General features: G+C 39.7%; 1 protein-coding gene across 15 annotated transcripts in view; it reads left to right on the forward strand.

Annotated features, from left to right (window-relative positions):
• The window catches only part of mical2a (microtubule associated monooxygenase, calponin and LIM domain containing 2a), a 41,274-nt gene that overhangs the window by 11,109 nt on the left and 6,505 nt on the right, over nt 1-23,660 (forward strand). For 5 of the 15 annotated variants that reach the window (XM_057335016.1, XM_057335033.1, XM_057335024.1 and 2 more), the window contains exons 3-24: nt 4,162-4,369; nt 4,725-4,841; nt 6,894-6,995; nt 9,400-9,555; nt 10,398-10,498; nt 10,791-11,048; nt 11,146-11,261; nt 11,535-11,661; nt 12,114-12,204; nt 13,090-13,237; nt 14,096-14,295; nt 15,208-15,305; nt 15,427-15,498; nt 15,583-15,729; nt 15,977-16,084; nt 16,837-17,070; nt 17,279-17,386; nt 19,640-19,693; nt 20,047-20,172; nt 22,224-22,508; nt 22,985-23,097; nt 23,226-23,298. In XM_057335016.1, coding sequence (XP_057190999.1) covers nt 4,162-4,369; nt 4,725-4,841; nt 6,894-6,995; nt 9,400-9,555; nt 10,398-10,498; nt 10,791-11,048; nt 11,146-11,261; nt 11,535-11,661; nt 12,114-12,204; nt 13,090-13,237; nt 14,096-14,295; nt 15,208-15,305; nt 15,427-15,498; nt 15,583-15,729; nt 15,977-16,084; nt 16,837-17,070; nt 17,279-17,386; nt 19,640-19,693; nt 20,047-20,172; nt 22,224-22,508; nt 22,985-23,097; nt 23,226-23,298 — 3,042 coding nt within the window. The remainder of the gene's footprint in view (nt 1-4,161; nt 4,370-4,724; nt 4,842-6,893; nt 6,996-9,399; nt 9,556-10,397; nt 10,499-10,790; nt 11,049-11,145; nt 11,262-11,534; nt 11,662-12,113; nt 12,205-13,089; nt 13,238-14,095; nt 14,296-15,207; nt 15,306-15,426; nt 15,499-15,582; nt 15,730-15,976; nt 16,085-16,836; nt 17,071-17,278; nt 17,387-19,639; nt 19,694-20,046; nt 20,173-22,223; nt 22,509-22,984; nt 23,098-23,225; nt 23,299-23,660) is intronic. The other 10 variants (XM_057335049.1, XM_057335058.1, XM_057334981.1 and 7 more) reach the window with 9 other exon arrangements.

Consider the following 23,660-nt stretch of genomic DNA (forward strand, 5'->3'; position numbering starts at 1 on the left):
TACAGACCACCAGAGCCCTAAAGCTCATTATAACATAAGAGACGGGATCACTCAGCAGATGTGATTATTTTAGACAATCAGACTCCTGGCATGTTCATTAGGAAATGTTGTGTGTTTGAAATGTTTCAAAGTGAGCAGACTTTAACAAGTTCACTTCATACTGGCAATAAACGCCCTAATAACTTTCTTGATGTGAAGAAGTGTAATTATTCTGCTTTTTAGGATATAATTTACAACTTGATAGCTGTACGCAGCAGGACTTTTCTCCACATGTTAATCAAACCCGGCACTGTGTTCTTTATTGTTTCATGCAAACAGATCAGGTATGTCGTAACTACACGAAGGATCATTATGAGTATTAAACAGAGAATGTAGAAAGTTTCCACTTTACGGTTTGGATTTCATTGCAGGTTCGCCATGTCCTCGTATTAGAATGACTTTGCATGCCATATCGATTTCTATTGACGTGATGATCCTAACACCAACAGCGCCACGCATTTTATGAAACTGTGTGACTTCTGCAATAATAACTTAGATATCTGTTATTATTATCTGGCTCCCTCAGGAATGTCTGGGCCCCACATAAGGCCAATGTATACCGCCCCAAGTCAAAAGTGCCCATCCCTATTTGTTCTAGGTATGGATGGTTTCGAAAGAGTGACATGATATCATTCGCCGCCACAATATATGTCTGCCAGATTCACATTCTGTACAGGATATGAGCTCATTCTTTCTTTATCAACCAAAGCACGCCAGTACCTGTTTTATTGATTTATGCTGCCTTTATTAGCATAGCTGAGAAAAAAATCTCATACTTTGCCAGATGGCTTGGATAGCCATTGCCAACAAGATATGGGAAAACTTTGAAGAATTCTAAGATTTTGTGTTTTTAGTCCGTGAGGCATTTTTTTGTATATTTATTTTTATCGTTGGCATTTCTTGACAAATAAAATGTACAGTATGATAGCTTAAAGAATTGTGCTTTTTAAATGACCCTTTACAAAGGTATTAATTTTAGTTAATGCAGTTATATGGGCAGTGTTTAAATAATGTTGACACAGAGACTGTATTTAAATTCTTCAGGGGTTGTGGTTACACTACTGGATTTTGTGGTAAATTCTTGGAGCGGTTCTTCAGTCTGAACAGTAAAGCTTATGACCCAGACTGCACTTACGATTTTACCAGAGTGCAAAAGTTTCTGCTTCCTCATTGGGGAAGTGAAGTTCTTCTCTTTGTTTGTGTTTGATTGCACATGTCTATGTTCTTGTATATGAACTGGTAAAGTATGGCATTGTCATTGGTTTGAGGGAAAATATCAACTGATAAGATGTATCTCGAATGCATTATAGTGCACTTTGAAAGAAGCATCTTCCAAATGCTTGAATGTAAATATGGGTGGGCTTACTGCTGTGGCTTTGTGATTCAGGATCGACACAATTCAATAGTGTGGTGCAGCAGAGCCATCATACGGTGGCATTATATTGTATGAATCTTTTCCACTCCGGGACAACTCTATTGTCCTGGATAGGCCTCATCTATTAAATTATTTTATTCCCATGCAGGCATGAATGCTTGTGAGTCCAGGCTGGCTCTTTTTCAGTTCGTTGAGTAGCTTTCAATAGTGGTTGAATCTTTGGTTCGGCAAACTGCTCAAGCAAACCGTGATGACATTTTATGTTAGAGCCAGTGTGTGGGTTAAAGTCTGTGTTCCACTGGCATGTGTGGAAAGTGACGATTGGTCCGACACTGTGACTTTCAGCAGGAAGCCTGATGTGGTGGGTCATGCATTCAGTTCCTGTTCTGCAGACTTTTATACGAGATAAGACAGGCTGAACGAGCAGTGTCATGGCATTTTGCAGCTTCCACTGGCCTTTACTATGATGAGTACTTCTCTATGATGAAAATGAAATGAAACACACCTAGAGGACATTTTATGATAATTTATGATAAGTGACAGTTCACCCCAAAAATGAAAATTCTGTCGTTATTTACTCACCCTCTTGTTCACTTTCTTTCTTCCACCTAACACAGAAGATATTTTGAAGAATGTTGTTTATATCTTCTTATAAAATATCTTCTTTTGGGTTCTGCAGAAGAAAGAAAGTCATACAGGTTTGAAATGACAAGAGGGTGAGTAAATTATGTCAGAATTTTCACTTGTGGGTGAACTATCATGACATTAAATGTACTGTATTTATTCAGTTAATGTGTTTAGATTTTTCATAAGAGAGTCATTTAAGAAACACACGTCTTCATTTGCTCAACATTGATTCTCATAAAAACAAATTTGAAAGATATTCAACATAATAAAGTGTCCTTTATTATATGAAAAAATCGCTTCAAATGGCCAGCAATGGACAGGAAACAGCACAAGCTGCACTCAACAGGAAAGCTCACCTCTGCACTACTATACTTTGTAGTTTCAGGGTGGGGATGAGCAGAGACAAAAGAGATATCGTTGTGTTCATATCTGCTCTGACTGACAGAGCGTTTTATTAGTCTGTGGGGACTGTAAATCTACTCCCCAGAGTGCTTGCGTGCCTCTCTGGCTGTCTGAATAGACAGGCTTTGTTCATTCTCTGTTGTTTTTAGCACAGGTAAAGTCAAACAGAAACAGTGCACCTGGTGTGTCAGTCTCTGCTGGTGGTGACTGGCTCATCCAGTGGAATGAAAGAGCAGTGCAGGGATGGACCTGTCAAGACGTTGCAGCAGCTGTCTGCGGGTGCCAACCTCATACCTGAAGCACTGATGAATGGCTTCTTACACCTTTAGGCATATAATATTCACTTGTTTAATCTCTGTATTTACCCAACTTTCCCTTTCAACCCTGTTACTCAAGAACAAACACAAACGCTTGCTATTGATATTTTCAACCCTGTTACACTCTTAAAATTGCTGGGTTATTTTCAACACACCGTTGGGTCTAGGGACAAACCCAGCTGATGGGTTATAAAGTAACCTATATGCCGGCTAGTTTCGACCCAAAAATGCTGGGTAAGCGGCTGGGTTTGTCCCTTTTTTGGCCAAAACGGGGTTGAAAATAAGCCAAAAAGTGTACAATGCAAACAATTCATAGATATTATATATAGATATTTTCAATCCTGTTACTTACTGTATGAATAAACACACACATTATCCTATTGATATTTTCAACCCTGTTTTCAACCCTGTTGAAAATATCACACACACCTTCTGATCTTTCAGTTGTTTATTTTGTTTTGATATACTGTACCTGTAAAGCTAAAGCATTAGGTGAAGTCACGCTATACTCTGTAGGGAACTGTATTGTAGCTCTGTAGATTTTGGAAAAGAGCAAAAGAAAACATTGAACTTAATGCTTATTTGTATTACTGGCCGCTGAAGGTCTTTTCATGGTGACATCTGGGCTTCTGGTACTGTAGGTCACACTGCCACAACAGCCACCAAAGACACAGTGAACTGCATAAACATGATAAGATCCAGAATCAGTTGCGGATGAAGCCTGGGTGTATCACAATATTGATCCCAACGCAACACTGAAGTCACACATTGTGAGAGGAAGCTCTACATTCCCTCACTATGGCTTTCTCATTTTGAGGTCTCAGGTTTGAGGTCCAAACTGTGTTTTCGTGGGACATCATGGGAGGAGTAGGAAATAGAAGGATCAAAATGGAAAAGGTTACATGGCACCATCTGGACTGAAACTGAGCTGAGAGTCTAAGCGCTGACTTTATTTTATGACTGAAGAATACATTTGTATGGAGATCATCTCTCCACATAAAAGAGACCTTTCATCACTAAACCAGAGGGAATGAAATCATCCCCACGGCAGGCATTTCCAGACATGTCCAAAAACCTGACGTCTTCATGCATCCCTGATGTGTGAATCATGGCTTTTCAATCACAGGCTGTAATTATGGGTTAATGCTGAGGAAATCACACACACACACGCCTCCAGTAATGTTTGTATAAACATTTGCATTTGATCTTTAGTATTTTTTTATCATTTGTCTTCTTTAAAGACACTTCCTGAAAGTGTGGGCAGGAGCTGTCTGCTCACAGCGAGTATAACAGACTCATTGAATTTCAAAAAGGATGTGATATGAAAGGCAGTCACGTATCATACTTTTACTGTTTTATTTGAGAATACTGACCTTGTATAATTCTTGCTCTTTCTTTCAGTGCTTGATAATTGGAGGGGGTCCATGTGGCTTGCGGACTGCGATCGAGTTGGCTCTCCTCGGGGCCAAAGTGGTGGTGATAGAGAAGAGAGACACATTTTCCAGGAACAATGTCCTGCACCTCTGGCCCTTCACAATACATGACCTCAGAGGTTTGGGTGCCAAGAAGTTCTATGGCAAGTTCTGCGCTGGAGCGATAGATCACATCAGTGAGTTTTAAAACATGTGCTCATACTATAAACTTATACTCATTGCATTCTTTAAAAAGCATTATTGCATTATTATTACTGTTTTAGCTCTTTTTTAATTTGTAATCCATTTTTGGAACTTGAAAGCTCCAGTCCCTATCCACTTTCATTGTATGGACAAGAGATGATAATAGACTTTCCATATTAGGGTGAATTACCCTAACAGTGTATTTGTAATTGAAAATGGAATCCCTTTTATCCCCAAACAGCACCATTTGTGTTGTCAAATCTGTTAGTTTTAATGGTTGCTGTGTTTTTGAAGCAGTGTTTGCGTGACTATAGGGCTGATGGTTTTTGTTCTGGATGGTTTTGGCAGGCATTCGGCAGCTCCAGCAAATGCTTCTGAAGATCGCTCTGGTTCTCGGTGTGGCGTTTCATATTAACGTGGAGTTTGTCAAGCTGGTGGAACCAACAGAGGACCAGGAGAATGAGGGTGAGGCGGGTGACCCTAGTTCCAGACTTTCAGTCATACTGTACACCAGCTGTCAAATGTTTGGACACAGCTACTATATACTAATATTAGTATTATTTATTATTTATATACTAATATTATTACCAATTATTAGTCCTCCGGAGGTCGCATTTGTCGACATCATAGAGGTTGTCTCATTATAAAATTAACATTTATTTCTCTTAAGAACCTTGAAATGTAACTGTGGCTTTCGGAAATTAAACCTGAAATAATAAACCTTGATGATGTATGTGGCCGACAAATGCAAACTCAGGAGGACGCAGCCTTTGAGTTGAGATGCAACTCTTATCTGATCACATCACTGCCCGCTCTCGCCATTCCCTTAAAGGGACGAGACAGCCCCTAAAAATTGTCTTAATCTATCCACCCTCATGAATTTGAACACAAGAGAAGATTGAGAAATGTCCCAGTGGTTTTGTGTCCATATAATAAAAGTCAAAGAGTCCCAATGTTGTATGGCTTTCTTCAAAATATCTTCTTTTGTGTTCTGCAGAAGAAAGAAAGTCATACAGGTTTGAATAACATGAGGGTGAGTACAGTACATGATGAAAGGATTTTCATTTTTTGTAAACTAGCGTTGTGAGGTTTATGAAAATATAATATTTTTTCCATAAACCCTTCAAATCAAAAGGTCTTTAATACCAGGAGAAACATAAAATGAAATTCAGTCAGGTGTGTCCATACATTTGTTTGCTTTTTATTTGCTGAGCATAGAAGCCTGTTCATACCCTGAATGTTTTATTCAGTATGCGCCAGTGTGGTTTTGTTTAGAGCATAATTATCTCAATTCTTTTGTCTTATTGAACCTTATATCCCCATCATCATTTGAAGGTTCTCAGGGCCGTTCTCACACTAACAGTAGGATGTTGTGATGGATAGACAAAGTGCTTCCTGTCTCACTACAATAGCTGTTTCTATGCCAACCAAATAACACCTGCAATTCTTTTCCTGTATTTTAAATGCCTACGGAAAATTGGAAACGTGTCACTGAATATCATGCACAGCTTATACTTCTCATACACAGCAAGGTCTTTTCTTTAACTTCACACGATTTCGAAGGATCAAAGAGATGAAGAAATGACTAGTAGATCATGATAATTACAAACAGATCTCACGGGTCCAGACGCTTTGTGATGGAGCGTGTTTCCAGATGTGGTCACTCTGGTCATCTTTGTAAGAATAACATTGCATAAGCTTCTCTCTTCCCCAGGGTCTCGGCTGATTGGACAATTAGCGATTCATTTCTCTCTTCTACAGCAATGACAGCAGGCTGATAAAATAAAAGAGCTTTCTATATTAAGAACCAGTGGCTGTGACCTTGCGCCATGGCCTTGAGACGATATGCATGTGCTCAGGGTTTAGCGCTGTAAAGGTCACAGCTCTGTTTTACATTGCCTTAAATGGATTAGTTCTGCTTTAAACCGTTGAAAGAGATGTTGGCTTTTATTAACAATAGTTGTATGAATTACCATGAGGTTTTATTTTTGGAATGCGTAGTTTGCTAAGCAAGATGATGTAATGCATACCTGAATGCGATTAAGTTTCACTTGATACATGTTGCTGTTCAGAAAAATTATTTGTTTCATGATTTTCATGGAAAGCTACATATAGTACAGTTCAACTCGTGGTTATGACTGCTCCACCCAGCCCCTGTCCTCCCAAGAGGAAGAATTTATAGCTTGTGAGACTTAATGGACTTCCCAGTTATGTTTAATTTTGAATCAACTTTGTCTCAACTTTGTCTCAAGTGCCTGTAGTAAAACTGTCTAGGAGAAATATAAATAGAAACAATTGAGGCTGTTGTTGATACACAAAGCTATAAAATGAACGTGGAAGCCGGGATATTTTGATCATTGTGGAACTGTTTAAGTCCATTCAAAATACTTTTAATAGTAGATTTTAGAGTACAAAATGCAGGAACAAAATTTCAAAAGTAGGAAATTTACAAAAACTTTCATTGCTGTGTATGAGATTTGCGATTAAATAGTTGAATGGATGCGTTTGTTTCTGCAGGGCCGGGCTGGAGGGCAGAGATCCGGCCCGCCGATCACCCTGTGGCTGATTTTGACTTTGATGTGGTTGTGGGGGCTGATGGGAGACGCAATTCTCTAGAAGGTATGAACCCCAAAACGTTTGATGCTGAGGATGTTGAACCATATTTATGCTCTATCACAAATTTTAAATAAAAGCCTTTGCTTGCTTTCACTGCTTGGGTGAAATAAAGTTTAGGTTTCACGTGGCGTACTAAATCACATATATAATGTGCACTAAAATAAACACGCGTGCTGTTTACACAGTAACCAAGAGTCTAAAATGATCCTCACTCTATGATTACAGAATGTAAAAATAGCAAGTCATATGGTCGTTCACCTGCATCTAAAATTGGGTTGCTCTCTGAAACTCTCTTCACATGATAAACATCGAAAACTAGTGTTTTTATATTGTCAGAAGAAAATGTAAGAAGTGATTGTCTATGCAAAAAATAATGTCACATTTCTTATGTATTTTGGGTGGTTGCCAAGATGTTGCTATGCATTTGCTATGCCTTTATTTATGTCACATTAAGTTAGTACGTTTTTTGCCTATTTTTCCCACTTGGCGATTAAATATACAATCATTTAGCCACGCTCAACAAGCCACGCTATATGAAATACCATACTATTTCAATTCTATACCACAAACTGTGTAGGATGAGTTATATGCTAAAGTTAAGGATTATGGGCTTGTCCAAATCCCTGACTATGAGCAATATTAATAGTGATGTTGCTTTGGCAAGCACCGCTCATAAAACTTCTTCAGATATAATCCAGGTTGCTCACCCTATCTGTAAAAACAACTTCAGCAACAGACAAATTGCCCTGTGTTCTTGGCTGCAGTCCCTAGAATGGATTGTTTCCTCCAAAAAAGCTATAAAGCCATAAAATCCAGTTCTGCTGTGTAAAGCGACACCGCATGATGTCACCAGCCGCCCACCGGTTACATATGAGATCAGCCAATCAGCACGTGTCTTGTTTGTGAACGCATTTTAGCATTTAAGCATGTCTTTGGACTGTTTTCCAGGTTTGTCATCTTTTCACTTATCCCTAATCAGATGCTTTTTCCAAAAAAGGCCATTGGTGCGCCCTTCCAAGCAATGTTACCTCATTGCCCAATTATGAGTAACTTCAGGGAGAAAAGAAACTGTGCTTTTTTGCTTGTTTTGGACATTAAGTCAGCTAGTTCAGGACGTCTGGGGAAAGTTAAATTTATCCCAGTTTGAGGCAGAGCAGCGGTCAGAGGAAAGAAGCTGCGTCCAGGGAAAGTAATGCAGATAATGAAAAAGAGACCTAATGTCTTAGCGATCTTAAAGCATGACAGAAATAGGACGCTTCTGATCCATAATCATATGTGTCTGTTTCTTAGAAGCCCTGTGAGCCTCGTACATAATTTTGCATGATGAGAGACTAGAGGCAATTGTACTATCCCCCCTCTATCCCATCTTGTGAGGTAATGAGGAGGTCCTTCAAACACAGCGCATCGATCAATGTCAGCCGCTGAAGCTTGTAGCGTCACGTCTGCTTAAGACGCGCTGTTACTTTCACCAGACAGGAAGGACATGTTTGCTGTCACTCTTTAGTTGTGTAAGATAAAGACATTAAGTACTTTTTCCTTCTTGAGTGAGCCTCAGAGATCTAGTCTCAGACTTCAGTATGTACGCGAGACTATCAGAGATCAAGCTGCTTTTAGCTTCAAATAACAGGTGTTTGATTTGGGAAAAGTGGCAGATTTCCTCTGGATTAATATACACTGGTGTATTTTACACTAGCTTCAGTCTTTTCGTTGTCTTTTGCCATTCTCTCCTAGACACTGTTTTGAATGCACTCTAGCATTTGCCGTATGCAAAAATGTAAATTGCTCAAACTGTACTTTGGGCCTGGTATTTGAACAAACCTGTTAATTTTTTTAGCAACTGAAATGTCTTGAATTCTACAATGGTGGCTGGCTGATGGTTAGATAGGTCAAATATCTAGTAGGTCTAGTAGGAATGAGCCATATCTAGAGATTAGAATATCATTTTTGACAAATGCTCCTTATGCTTGGCCCATTAAGCAACCACCCAGAACACCCTAGTAACATCATGGCAAAATGACACACCCTTTCCGTTTTCTACAGGAAAGTGTCTTTATTTTGGTTTCTTTCCTCTTGCAACTCCCCCCTTCTCTTTCTCTCTCTCTCTCTCTCTCTCTCTCTCTCTCTCTCTCTCTCTCTCTCTCTCTCTCTCTCTCTCTCTCTCTCTCTCTCTCTCGTCTCTCTTTCTCTTCTCTCTCTCTCTCTCTCTCTCTCCTTCTTTCTCTCTCTCCTCTCGTCTTCTTCTTCTCTTATCTTCTCTCTCTCTCTTTTCTCTCTCTTCTCTCTCTCTCTCTTCTCTGTCTCTCTCTCTCTCTCTCTCTTTCTCGCTCTCTCTCTCTCTCTCTCGCTCTCTCTCTTTCTCGCTCTCTCTCTCTCTCTCTCTCTCGCTCTCTCTCTTTTTCTCTCTCAGGGTTCAGGAGAAAGGAATTCCGTGGCAAACTGGCCATTGCCATAACAGCAAACTTCATCAACAGCAACACCACAGCTGAGGCAAAGGTGGAAGAGATAAGTGGAGTCGCCTTCATCTTCAACCAGAAATTCTTTCTGGATCTCAGACAGGAAACTGGTAAGAAAAATACACCAGGAATTTAAAGAGACAGTTCACCCAAAAATAAACATGCTGTCATCGTTTACTCACCCTGGAGTTGTTCCAAATCTGTATACATTTCTTTGTTCTGATGAACACAGAGGAAGATATTTGGAAGAATGCTTGTAACAGTTCATGGCCACCATTGACTACCCTAGTTGGAAAAATTACAATTGTAGTCAAAGTGCCCCAGAACTGTTTGCTTTCCTACATTCTTCAAAATCTCTCATTTTGTGTTCAACAAAACAAAGAATTTATTCCCTAACCCTAAGTCCAAGAACTGTTTGGTTACAAGCATTCTTCCAAATATCTTCTCTGTGTTCATCTGAAGAAAGAAATGTATCAGATTTGTCCCTGAATAATCTAACCCAACCATTCAACCCTCTACACAACTTTGTATTTAAAATTCAAATTGTTTAACCAAAATAAAATGTACAGAATTTGCATTTCTGTGGGACATTCTTTTTTTAGAGCTGTGTTGTAGCTGGGCATTTCCTTGTACAGTATTTCTCCCAATGTTTTTCTTAACTGTAACAGTGTTATCTGGAGGTATGAACAGACATATTTCAGTTATCTTTCTCTAGCCATGATTTGTCACTTAAATGTAAATGTTTATCCCTCAAGGGATTATGAACTTCCCCCATTCAAAAGTACATTAGCTTTGTATACCTGCCATGACTTATATTCCTTTTGAGCTGAATTCTTCTTAAATCCTCACTTATACTCAAGCTGACCTCGGGAGAACTGTGTTTTCCTTTTTACATAATGTATGAGAATTTCTGACTCTGACAGATCAGATCATGAGTTTGTCTTTTGTGCAGGCGTTGATCTGGAGAACATTGTTTACTACAAAGACAAAACGCACTACTTCGTCATGACAGCGAAGAAGCAGAGCCTGCTGGACAAGGGTGTCATCGTTCATGTGAGTTTATTGGTTTCACGTGTGTCATGTGTTGATTGAACTCGTTGTCTTAACTTTTTGCAAGAAGGAGCGACTTTGACCAAAAGTCCAAAGACAAAACAATGAGACCTGAGGCTCATAAACATCACAATATTTCACAAGCGTACAATCTGTGTTCTGTCTCTATCTGCCTAATAAACGCACAAAGTCCCATAAACATGGAAACAAATGCTCTCTAGTAGGCTACTCTTGGTACTAAGGCCTCATCATTTGCATCGGCGTGGGTGTGTGGGTGACTGGTTAATGTTTTTAGGATTACGTCGATACTGAGGCACTACTGAACAGCGAGAATGTCAACCAGGAGGCTTTGCTTGCTTACGCCCGAGAAGCTGCAGATTACGCCACCCACTACCAGCTGCCCACTCTGGACTACGCCATGAACCACTGCGGTCAGCCTGACGTGGCCATGTTTGACTTCACCTGCATGTGCGCTTCAGAGAACGCCGCTCTGGTCAGGGAGCGGTTCGGGCGAAGTGTACTGGTGGCACTTGTAGGAGACAGCCTTCTAGAGGTGAGGAGATTACACTATTGTGCAATTTTTCTTATTGTCTGTGTATAATAATGTTAGATTCTGATAACTGTGAATATGCGTCTGTGTCTGTCTGTAGCCTTTCTGGCCTATGGGGACCGGCTGTGCCCGTGGCTTCCTGGCGGCCTTCGACACAGCTTGGATGGTAAAAAGTTGGGCACAGGGCAGAAGTCCCCTTGATGTGCTGGCAGAGAGGTCAGTGAAAGTGCAGAAACATGCAAACAATATTGCACACAAACACAAAGATCAACAGATGTTTTTCTATGCTAATTTCTGGAGAGTGTAACGTTTCTGGAGAATTTTAACCTGGGGTGTTTTAAACTCCTATTGGTTGCTGAAAGCATAATAATAAATGATAACTATGCTTACCATAAAGGGTTTTTATAATAGCTCTAAAATTGTATACTATATGTTTATATTTGCATGTATATAATAGAAGTTAATAGGTTTTTTGTTTGTTTTCTTCAGGGAGAGTTTGTACCGTTTGCTACCTCAGACAACACCTGAGAACATTGCCAAAAACTTTGATTTGTACACCATAGATCCAGGAACACGCTATCCAAACCTCAACTCAACCTGTGTGAGGCCACACCAGGTGAGATGACATCACACTTTGTGTAAATTACGTTGCCATTACAGCAGTAATCCACAAAACTACACAAACGTCAATAGTGACATTTATTAATATTAATAATCATAAAAAACTAAAATCGTGTGTGTTCAAGTTATGATTGTAGAAATTCAACAATGTGTGATTACAGGTGTGAATATAGACCACTTTGGAAAACGTACAGCGCCGCACCTACACTGAAACAGAATACAACCAACAGAGCATTTATAACCAAATCAAAATGCTAAATTAATATCTTTAGGATTTAATTATATAATTATATATAAATGCAAAATAAAAACATTCAACCGAATGTACTTCTGAACCAGTGCTTACATCTTGCAAAGTGGTCTATATATCAGCTTTGAGCACTGCTCAGCCAATCAGATTTCAGAGCAGGAACTGGAACTGAATTACTGTTATCTTTTCAATCGTAGGTCCGCAGCAACTATATCTGTGGAGAGATGAAGGTGTGCTCTCTAGAAAGGGCCGCCACAATACGACGCCCTGTTAACCTGGCCAGACGAGGTTAGAAGAACCTTCCTATCAATCTGACGCTTTACTCTTTCAATGTTAAGTGGACCGTCTGGTTTCTCAAGCTGGCTAGTGTCTGCGGCGTGAGATTTGCACATGATAATCTTAGACAGTCAAAAGAAGCGAGTGACTAGTCAAAATCTGAACGTGTTTACAGCACGCCGATCTTTAGCAGATAACAGCCGGCTTCTGTTCTCTAAACACAAAGAGTGTGCGCTGCTCCTGTGATGTGGCACATTCAGGGAGAGGCAGAATTGATCTCTGCTGAGGGAGTTCAACCCAGTCTGAGATTTGTTATTAACAGCGGAGGCAAAGTGAGAAGTGTATTACCCTGAACTGATCCCCTCCAGTTTTCAGTCTCTCTCTGGAGTAAGGAATGCTCTATGTACCCCTTCTTAAAGGGACGGTTCACTCAAAACAAAAAAATAATTTAGTGCAAATGTCATGTGGCATGCTTTTTATTGTTTGTTTTATGATATTTTTGAAGCTTGACAATTTACTACCATTCACCTTGGTTGTATTAAAAAGAGCAGCAATTTTTATGTATACTGTCTCTTTAAGAGGGACTAGTTTGCCCATTCGACTTTCTGTCAGACAGACATCAAAACTTGCAAATGTAGGTCTTCAGAACTACTTTGCTTGACTAAATGTGCCTCTTAGGAGGAAATAGAAAAAGATGAACAGACAATTTTAGGATGTAGTCATGCTGCTATTTCCCAACAGTCATTATAAATCATATCCTCGCATTCTTCTGTATTGTGCGCCTACACACGTGACTTTAGTGCGTTTGTGAACAGTTGAAAGCTGTCAGTCTGACACAGTTCCCACACCTAAAAACAGAAATTCCATCACCTTGACTTTCATTTGTGTTCTTAACAGAGTCTGAGATCCGGCCCAGTCGATTATTGACGTGGTGTCAGAAGCAGACTGACGGCTACAGGGGTGTGAATGTGACTGACCTCACTTCCTGTTGGACGAGTGGCCTGGCTCTCTGTGCACTGATTCATCGCTTCAGACCACAGCTTATGTGAGATGGTTCTTCACATTGCACATCGCATTATCCATGGTTTAAATATAGTATTCGTAGTTTTGGGGGAAGGGTTTATTTTTAGTTAAACCTTACTATGGTCTCGTCACAATAACCAAGTTTAACCGTGGTATTTGTAGTTAAACTATGTTAAAAAATGGTAGTCTATAATAAAACCGTAATTCATTTTCCTAAGGGGTGGTCGTGCACTATGGTATTACCTGTACAAATGTGTTTTGGACCAAAAAAAGATGAGACCTTTCACAATTAAATGATGTAGTAATAGACATTCATTCAAGTTCTTAATGCCTTTATTTACCTTCGTAAAAGGAAGCCTATGACAATTCCTAACAAACAGTATAGTTTACTGTACGACAGTTTCATGATGTTCATTAGACACATGAAACATTAGCAATGGAATGAACTTGTAAACACATTTAACAAATATTTGGTCTGACGGCTGACGTTCCCACAAATCATGTTTTGTGTTGGCAACCGCTCCGGTCAACACTCCTGTATGTTTATTAGCTTTTTCCTTTACATTTACTTACTGTTTAATCTTCAACTTGATCAGCACATGTGAAAAGCACTTTGACCTCTGGGGAATTCACATTTTTATGTTAAAGCACTTCGTCATTTCACTAGAGAAGACTGTTAAACATTTTTTTTAAGCTGAGACCGAATTTAACCCGCATAACCATATGCAACCTTTCACACGCTTCATGAAGAGCCGTTCGTCATGTCTGTCAGTCTATGGACTGTCAGAAGTAGCTTAAGAAGTAAAAACAGGGAACGCTCATAACTTCAGATCACCCTTAGTTAATGTCACGTTCTCTCTTATCTCCTGATTTCCTGCAGCGATTACGACACTCTGAATCATCAAGACTGCGCCAAAAACCTTCAGCTGGTGTTTGACTTGTCCGAGAGGGAATTTGGCATCAAGCCGTTTATCACTGGGAAAGAGCTGGTCTCAGGTCAGGAGCCGGACAAGACCAGCATGAGCGCCTACCTCTCAAAGTTTTACGAGTTGTTTCGTGGTACACCTTTACCTCCTACAGGTAGACCCGCAATTCTTTCACATTGCTAATAGGATCACAGGCTCCTCCCCCTTTTAAAACAGCCAATAGCGTTTGGTTTTCCTTAGTTTTGGCGAATAGCTGAATGATGACATGAAGACATGAATGATGTCATAATAATAGTTGATTCCTATTGGTGGAAGTGAGACAGTGTAAGTTTTAAATGCTTATAATCTTCAAAATATGAATTTTGTTAATGTTTCGGAGCACACTAGCTTAAACATAGGCTATACTAAAAAATATTTTAAGAATTCTTATCTGCTACATGCTCCATCAGGGCCTTTATAGTGTGTAGGCACCCTCACCTTATGCCCACTCGAGGTGTTAAAAGATTAACAGCATTTTACACTGTATACCTCTTATCTGCTTTGAGCGTGTTTTTCACTTGCTTTGAGTTAGCATTAGCATAAGGTGTGTCTATTAAAGAAGCACACAATGCTTTAAAAGAAAGCCCCAAAAAAGAAACATCTTTCTGGCCTACTGAACTAAAACGCTTCAGTGTTATTCAATTCTTTCATGCAGCCATGCGCTCAGTCATGCTAGGAATGCACGTCTGCCCTGAAGAAGGTTACCGCCCCGCAAATCTGTGCTTTAGGCGGTACAGTAAATGTACTACGTAACACATTGTCTGGCCCCAGAAGTAAAATGGCGCAATGCATCAACAGAACACCTGTGCCAAGTCTGATGTCAGCTCAATACATACATTTTTTTAACATGGCATCATTAGGCAACGCGTTTTCCACTACAGCTTTTGTACATGAATTCTTAAATGTAATTACATAGGCTACAATTAAATAAGTAGTGCATTTTAAAGGTATTTACTAGATGCTCATTTTATGTTGTTGTTTATTTGAAAAGCCATGCAAATGTTTCTGTCGTGTGCTTTTTTTGTAGATTCAAAGCCTGAGGAAGATGCAAATAATGAGAAATGTACCTCAAGTTCTCCCAGACCCGTTTACAAGTCACTGCAGCCTCGAAAACGCATACCAAAGGTATACCTTATTTATAGAGTTCCTGAAAACTGTTACATTTAAGATGACTTTGTTCAAGGCAACTTCTCTATATTTGCTAAAGCAAGATTTATTTCTAAAATCAATTTTACTTTCATCTTAGAATGATGAAAAGGTGGAAGTGAACAGTGATGCTGTATTTAAAAGAAGACGGAAGTTTGATTGCTTCGAAGAGGTCAGACACACCCGAAAAGCCACCAATTCACATGAAAGCATATGAAATCAGAAACGAGTTCTGATTGGGCTGTTTCTCTGCCAGGTCTCTGCCACAACCAAGTCCTCCAATCAGAGGTCTTTTCTAGCCGGTGAGCGGCTGGAGCTGAAGGAAAATAGGGTCAAGTTTATGGCCACTCAACTACTGGCGAAGTTTGACAACAACGCAGGGAGTTGCTCTTTTCGCAGGCAGGTAAAGACTACACCATCATTTTGTTTGACCTCAGAGGATTTACATGATGTTTTCCTAAAAAAACTGATTTACCATGAGTTAAACCCCTGGACAAGCCTACTTTTTAGAGTCATTCCTCCTGCCTCCCATTTATTCCTTCCTCTTTTTCTCGCTCCAATAATCTGTTCTTTCTCTTTTCTTCCACCTGTCTCGCTGACACTGGCTACACATCATATCTGTGAAACTTCTCCGGACTTAATGATAATAGACTGAGTGTAATGTTGAAAGCCCCCCAAGATCTCCATCCTCGAATAGGACTGACAGCCCTCTCTTTAACATTATCAAGAACAAAGTTCCCCCACCCCCTAAAAAACAGGTACAACCCCCAAAATCAGTCTATGCTAACAAAAAACAAACACCACATATAGTAAAGTACCGTGGTAACGGCTGCCATGTACACTACTGTAGTATTTGTAAGAGCCTGGCATACTGTATTTCCTTTTAATCATCTATACTACTATTTAAGATCAGTTTAATAATTTAATAGTTAATAGTCAGTTAAAGAGTCACTTACCAAAGAATACCATGAAATTACCATGTTTTTTTTGACGTAATGTTTTGAATGTGTACCATAGTAATACTTTGGTATTCTTTTTGGTAAAGCATCTGAGTTATTATCATTTTTTCCTTAAGTTTTGTTGCAGCTTTATTAATATTTAGAATTAGCTTTCATTTTATTTTTACAATATATTTCTTTTCATTATCAATTATGTGATTTTGTCTTTTTATTATAATTTGTTATTTATGTTACCTATCCCATATAAGTTTTTTTTTTAGTCTTGAATGATTTATTTGATTATTTTAGTGCCTCAGTTTAATCAGATTTTTTCATTATAAGTTTTAATTTAAACTATAATTCCATTCCATGGCATGCGAGTATGACAATTGTTCAATTTCATAGTATACATCAAAGTATTACTGTCTGTACCACTACAGTACTTTCAACAGCAGACTTAACAGTAAATCCTTTAAATCTCAGCCCCAAGACGCTCTAGGGACACGTTCAAAGTTTTATCTGTGAGATTGTGTTATCAGTGAGCGCTGCCCACATGTGCTGTGTGTTCACAGTTTCCATCCGTTTCCCGTGTTAATGAGGAGCAATCTGCTCCTCTCTTCCCCCCACTTCATTCCAGTCCTCTGAATCCACGGAGGAAACCGACCCACACGCACTCACACACTCAGTCAGAGGCAGAAACCACAGCCAGCTCAGGGTCTGGATATGCCGACACTCGCCGTTCAACAGTGCTGGCCATGAAAGGAATGCTCCAGCGCCTCCAGAAGGTGGAAGATAAGATCAGTCAGGTGATCAGTCACCTATCTTCTATCTCTCTTTCTTTTCGTCTTCTTCTGTTTCTTCTTCTTTTTATGTCATTTTTAGGGAAAAATAAAGATATGATGACTATAATAATTTAGTTGGTGGATAGGAAACATCAGACAGTACAGTGAAGGCACATTCTTTATTCTTTGCCTTTTCTTTCCTGCTGTTGTCTTTCCCCACATTCACGCTCAGAGGAAAGCCCAGACAGAAAACGCCAGAGAGTTTCATTCGAAAAACATAAAGGAGAAAGGTGTCCATCTGAGCGCTCTGTTCTCGAGTGAGGCTGCTTCTCAGCATCAGGTGACTATCATTTCATGCACCTGCAGTCTTTGCTGATATCATCACATACTGAGTAATTAACTTCCCGCACCCCCCCCCCCCCCACCACTCCTCCATACAGTGGTTCATATTTGATGTAAGTCAAATCAGGATGTTGTACACCCTGAATCCTGTATAACTCACGAAGGCATCACGTCCAGTAAAAACGCGTTAGAAGGACTAATAAGGACTTTTCATTAAGGACTTCCACACGGCTCTCCAGGTTCTGTAAAGATGCTTGGGCTGCTTTGTGCTCATGTAAGCATTTGGATAAATGTCTGGGAAGAAAGTTACTTTTATTACTTGTTTTATTACTGCACACATTAGGAGTAGCCAACAGTCCAGATGTCCACCGATGAATCCAACGCTCTCTCTGCATTTATTGTATTTCCTAGTAATATGCAGTTCTGTTCAAATGCACAGTGGCTCCAAGTTCTTAAGCCAAATGTAGTTGTAGTACAAGTTCATTCAAACCATCTGCAAGCAATCGGCGCTAGAACTGTTTTTCAGAACTAATTTCACTTTCTGGGCCATTCTGCAATTACATCTTACCATCTGCTCCCAAAAGCATTATTGATATCCGTATAAAGTCAGTTCCGAACAGATTCACTTGGATGTCCTAACAAATAACCCCAGGTGTAGTTCAACCCATGAACTACTGTATGGATACGTTTCACCAATGTTTGCTTTATAATTCAAAGCAAACTTCTTTTGAGAAGTATTTTACTTGAAATCTTTCTTTAAAGTTTATTTGAATGTGTTTGATGTGTTGTTATCTAATGCAATGACTGTCAGACATATTTAAGCGTGAATGAAATGTCTAAATGTGTTTTGCAGTATTGTATCTTATATATTATCAGAGTCACATGTATGCATGTGAAGATGGCTCTGATTGCATGCATTCCTTTGGTTTCATGCAGGCTTTGGGTTTTGTCATCATCTGTCATCATAGCACGGGCATGCTGGAGCTCCTTGTAATTTCTTAGAAACCTTAAAGCACATTTAGCTTTTGAAAACATTTCAGCCCATCAATGCCTATAAATGACGGCTACATTTGAATGTGTAGTGTTAATATTTTCCGCTCGCATATTTCACAGGTTTCTTGATTTTACACAAGATATCTTATAATTCGCTGACGCTAACAATCGCGTCCCACTCTCTTTATTACACTGGGTATACCCAGCATTACTCGCGTTATTTTCGTGTGAGTGACGCGAAAAACATCACGCGACGGGGATTGTCTTCACGCGTCCAGACCCGTCAAATAATAGGTGTCCATGAGCTCTTTCGCAAATTTCTTGCTCGAGTTAACATTTTTCAACTAGCACAGCCCAATTCGCGTCATTCGCATTGCCTATTCGCATCTTTGCATTAACTTTTTTTTAGTTGCGCAAATCGCTTCTTAACGTTTGGTGCGAACCCAGCATTAAAGTATATCTCAGACTTAAGATATACTATCCATTAAGATTAATTTCAAAGTCACACATACTGTATGTCTACAGTTGTCTTGTGTGTCTATTTTATTTCACCTGCAGAACACAGAACAAAGTTCAGACTTAAAACCTGAGAACTCAATGCAAGTCAGCAGCCTCTGATAAATGTAGAATAGGAAATACTTCCAAGTAATCTGTAACCTGAAATCTTTACAGATGTTCATCATTTATCATTTTATCATCTAATTCTGCATGTCTGTTCAACCTGATCTCACATGAATTTGTAACTATTTTACGAGGTTGCTTATTCGTATGAATACGTTCATTGTAAATCGTACAAAAACATAGGATTACTAGAAAAAACCCTAATGTCACTGATGCGAAAGCAAATCGTACAAAAACCTACGAATGAGATCGTACGAATTCATACGAATTAGCCAAAATTAGCCACATCGTAAAATAGCTTTTTCTTGCTGTGAGGTTGTGTTGGTCTTTTCATCAGCTTTATTGCATCATTTTCATTTCCTGTTCTTTTTTATCCCTCTTCCACGTGATTCTAAACAAGACTAACAGATTTTTGTAGACAGGAGATGAAGATACAAGCAAATAGCTTACAGATGGTGAGAGCTTTTTAGAAGCATTGTTTGCAACATTTGTTTCTGAGACTCGTTCATCATCTCATATTCGCACGGGATCATTTCAAACATGATAACATGTTGAGATCACTGATCTAATATGGAATGAGCGTTTTGATTTGTGAGTTTAGTTGAGTCAAAACAGGTCTGATTTTTCTGTGCAAAAGGAAAACAAAGCAGCTCTGCCAAAGGAAACCAAACTCTTGAAAGCTCAGGAGAAGGTAACTGATCACCATCTTAAAGCACATAATACAATAAGGCTATGCTTCAACAATACGCAATTTTTTTATCTCTATCACCATGGCAGGGATCAACATTAATACCAAATGTTATAATATTATCAGTTGAAAAGGTAGATAAATGTGTAAATATGCACATAATATAAATATAAATAGTTTACCCAAATATGGAAATTCTGTCATCGTTAAAAGTGCACAATAGCAAATGAGAAAGTAAATCATGAGACAGACTTTTCTTTTTGAGTGTACTGTTCCTTTAAGAGTTTATTTGGTCACCCATTCATTCTGCTACTAATTCATATAGTTTTTTTCTCCAATACTTTTTTTCTGCACAGCCTGAGTCCTCTGCTCTTCATTCTCACATAATTTCTTCAGTCACCCCCTCACCCCCTCTCCCACAATGCACCGCTACTTCCTGTCCTCCTCTCATTTCCTCCCATCCCTCTTCTTTGCTGAAGCAGGTAGGGACACCTGAAATGACTAAGCACTCTTACAATCACTACTAAAACTAATTTCAGTGACCACGTTTACATGGACATCAGTAATCGAATTATTTGCCTTATTCTGAGTAAGCGAATATTACGATTAAGGTGTTTACATGAGTTGCTTTAAGAATATACCTTTCATGTTCCCGTTTTACATGTTACACTACATAGTTTGATTAATGGCATATGTCATGTCATGACCGGAGAGTGACAAGGAGGAAGAACCCACGTGCAGGCAGCAGTTGTACAAGAAACAGACTTTAATAACAATCATGACAGAAGCCCCCCTTAAGGAGCGAGATCCTGGCGCTCCTCAAGGTGACAAACAAGACGAGACAGACTGTGACAGTGACAAGAACCAGCAAAACATAGTCAATAAAATCAAAGGCAAACAGGCATACATGACATTAGGATTGGGGTGACATAGCAAAAAAAAAACAAGGGGGGGTGGGGGAACACAAGCTTGAGGCTGGTGGGGTCGAGTCCCCAGGGTCACGGTGGCTAGGACAAGATCCTCCGGGATGGAAGACAGGCGGGGACATAGGGGGTCTTGACGGCAGCGGGAAGAGAGGCCCTTGACTAACTCCTGGAAGGAGCCCCGGATTAGCCTCTCTCGCTCGGCCAGAGGTGGAGGATCGGCGAGGCCCAGTAGGAAGAAGGCGTTCATGATCACTTCCGAGAGAAAGCCCCGCCTAGCCGTCGATGTCCGGGCATACTCTGAAAGGCACCTGTCCCCCTGAGGGGGATAGGGACCATCGCCGCTCTGCATCATGGCGGAAGTTGACTGCCACCAATGCTGGTGGTCAGCCGACTCCCGCCTAGCCAGGGATGAGGTGCTTTCTGCTGGGTTAATCTTGGCTTGTTCGTTCTGTCACGACCGGTGAGTGACAAGGAGAAAGAACCCACGTGCAGGCAGCAGCTGTACAAGAAACAGACTTTAATTATAACAGAACAAACACCCACGATGGGGTAAAACAATGGAACAGAATAAACTAAGACTTACGGTCAACGTAAGGTTACGGTTACTTAAGGTCAACAGGAATAATAAACACGATGCAACGTACTAACAAGGTGACAAGTAGACACGGCAGGGTAATCCAACAGGGTAGGGAAAGGTAGTCTAAACAAGGTAGGCTAATCCAATAGGGTAAGGTACATACAAGGCTACGAAGCAAACAGGCAAGGTATATAACAAGACTCAGCAAAAACAGGTAGTGCGAACACGTAGTGTAAGCATAAGTACCAGTACGAACAAGCTCAGGACAGCAGACACGAGGGCATTCTATAGAGAGACTAACAAGGGGTAAATTAACACTAGGCAGGTGTGGGGAATGAAACACTAATGGAAAGCTAAACGAGAGGAGTGGGGCCAAAGACGAGACCAGAGAGAGCGCATGTTATGTCAGAACCAACAATAACATGTCTCTCTCCACACAAAACATGAGGCTCTGTCATGATCCTGCCACTAGACCAAGAAAGACATGACATGATGAGACAGAAGCATGACAGGTCATTACGTCCCTAAGCGACGCCGTTCGACGTTCCCTCCATAATTTCATGTATCAACAAACAGTTCGTCTTCGCCATGGTACCACATACAGTTTTTGGTGTTTCATTTATTTTCTAGAATTGTTGGCATCTTTCTTGTTTCCCGTTCGGACCAAAAATGTGCTTTCTTGCTTGAAGCCATGTTGTTTGAGGTAAAACGAAACGGCTGTCCACTGCCGTGCGTGTGTGTAACCTGTCGCAAAGTGGCGCGAAAGTTCCTACGGTAATAGTGCGATTAAGGTGTGTATATGTCTATACCGCACTTCGATAATGTGACTAAAATAGGAGTACTCCACCCGTCTTAATTCGATTTGTGTTTACTACGATTATGAGTTTAGACGGATTAAGCTAATCAAAAAGCTCTGTTTACATGGTCCATTCTTAATCAGAGTATTGTCTTAATCGTGTTAATATCGGATTATTGTTGTCCATGTAAACGTGGTCAGTGTTTTCTTTTCTATTCAATCTGTGTTATTAAGATACCTAGACCCAAACCGTTACAAGAGCAACGTTTTAAACAAGAGACACAGAGTGAAACTGTGAAAACATCTCATCTGGTGAGTGTTAAGAAATATAAAAATATCTTCATTTGTATCAGACCAATTTGGGGAAAATGTATATTAAGACCTCACCTTTCCTTGGAACTTTATGAACAAGTTTTTACTTTGTGCTTACAGTTAAATAGTGGCACAGCGTCTCATTTTAGACATCAGAAAGAGTTTCCTAAGTCAAAGGAGGACGAAAACTTTACATTCAATGACAAGGTATCAGAGCAACATCTTAAAGGGATAGGTCACCCCCCCTTCATCATTTGTTCACCCACATGTCATTCCAAACCTGTATGACTTTCTTTTGCAGAACAGATATTTTGAAGAACATTGATAACCCCAAAAAACATTGGCTGCCATTGACTTTAATGTATAGACACAAAACCACTGAGGCATTTCTCAAAATATCTTCTTTTGTGTTTCACAGAGTTGAATACAGGTTGTAAACTACATGAGGGTAAATAAATGTTTATTTTATATTTTTGGGTGACCTATGTCTTTACTCTGTTGAAAAACGAATAAAGCATGTTTGTGTTTCGTAGATTTATTATTTTATGGTGCATTGAGTTTTACCATCAAATAAACAATTGGCATTGCTAATTATTCATTAACAAACTCCGGCTCTCATATTATGCAAACCCGTCGTGTTTTCTGTTGTTTAATCTGTTTCTCTCCATCTATGCTCTGAACAGACCACTTCTGCCCTCCGACCTCTTCATTCTAACTCCATAATATTTCACCCCATCCCAGAATGCACTGCTGCTCACTACCTTTCCTTTACTTTCTCATCCGCTTCTTTATTAAGGTAATAAAGCCATTTCACCTTCTGTGCTCATCCTTAATGTCCTGATTTTGTTCTTGTAGAATCGTTTCTTATTAACATGCTTTTATGAATGTTTCATTTCACTCCTCTGTCCTCATGTTTCTTTAAAGCTGTAAATCAAAGCCAGACACACAACTTTATGGCTTAGACATACAAGGAGAAGCAAACAGTAACTCACATATGGTGAGTGTTCATATTACTCAGCCTGATTTAAAGGCATAGTTCACACACAAACTACAAAAAAAGATAAAATCCTGGTTTTGAATACACACGACAGTATCAATGAAGTGATGTCTGTCTCAGGCATGCATGATGTGTTTTTAGATCTGTAAGATTGCTGGTCTGATCATTGCGGCATCTTTCTTTGATGTCTTTGTCTCATATTAACTGTCTCTCTTCACATGGTTGGTTTTGTAAAGACAATGTGCCAGTAAAACACCTGGTTGGCTGTAAACGTCCATACATCTCCAATGACCACAGAGAAAGGGCGAGCAGGCGTCCTCTCTTCTGTTGCCAGATGTTTGACCTGAAACATTTGCTCAACC

This window comes from Triplophysa rosa, linkage group LG1, assembly GCF_024868665.1.
Source record: "Triplophysa rosa linkage group LG1, Trosa_1v2, whole genome shotgun sequence".
Taxonomy (NCBI): Eukaryota; Metazoa; Chordata; class Actinopteri; order Cypriniformes; family Nemacheilidae; genus Triplophysa; species Triplophysa rosa.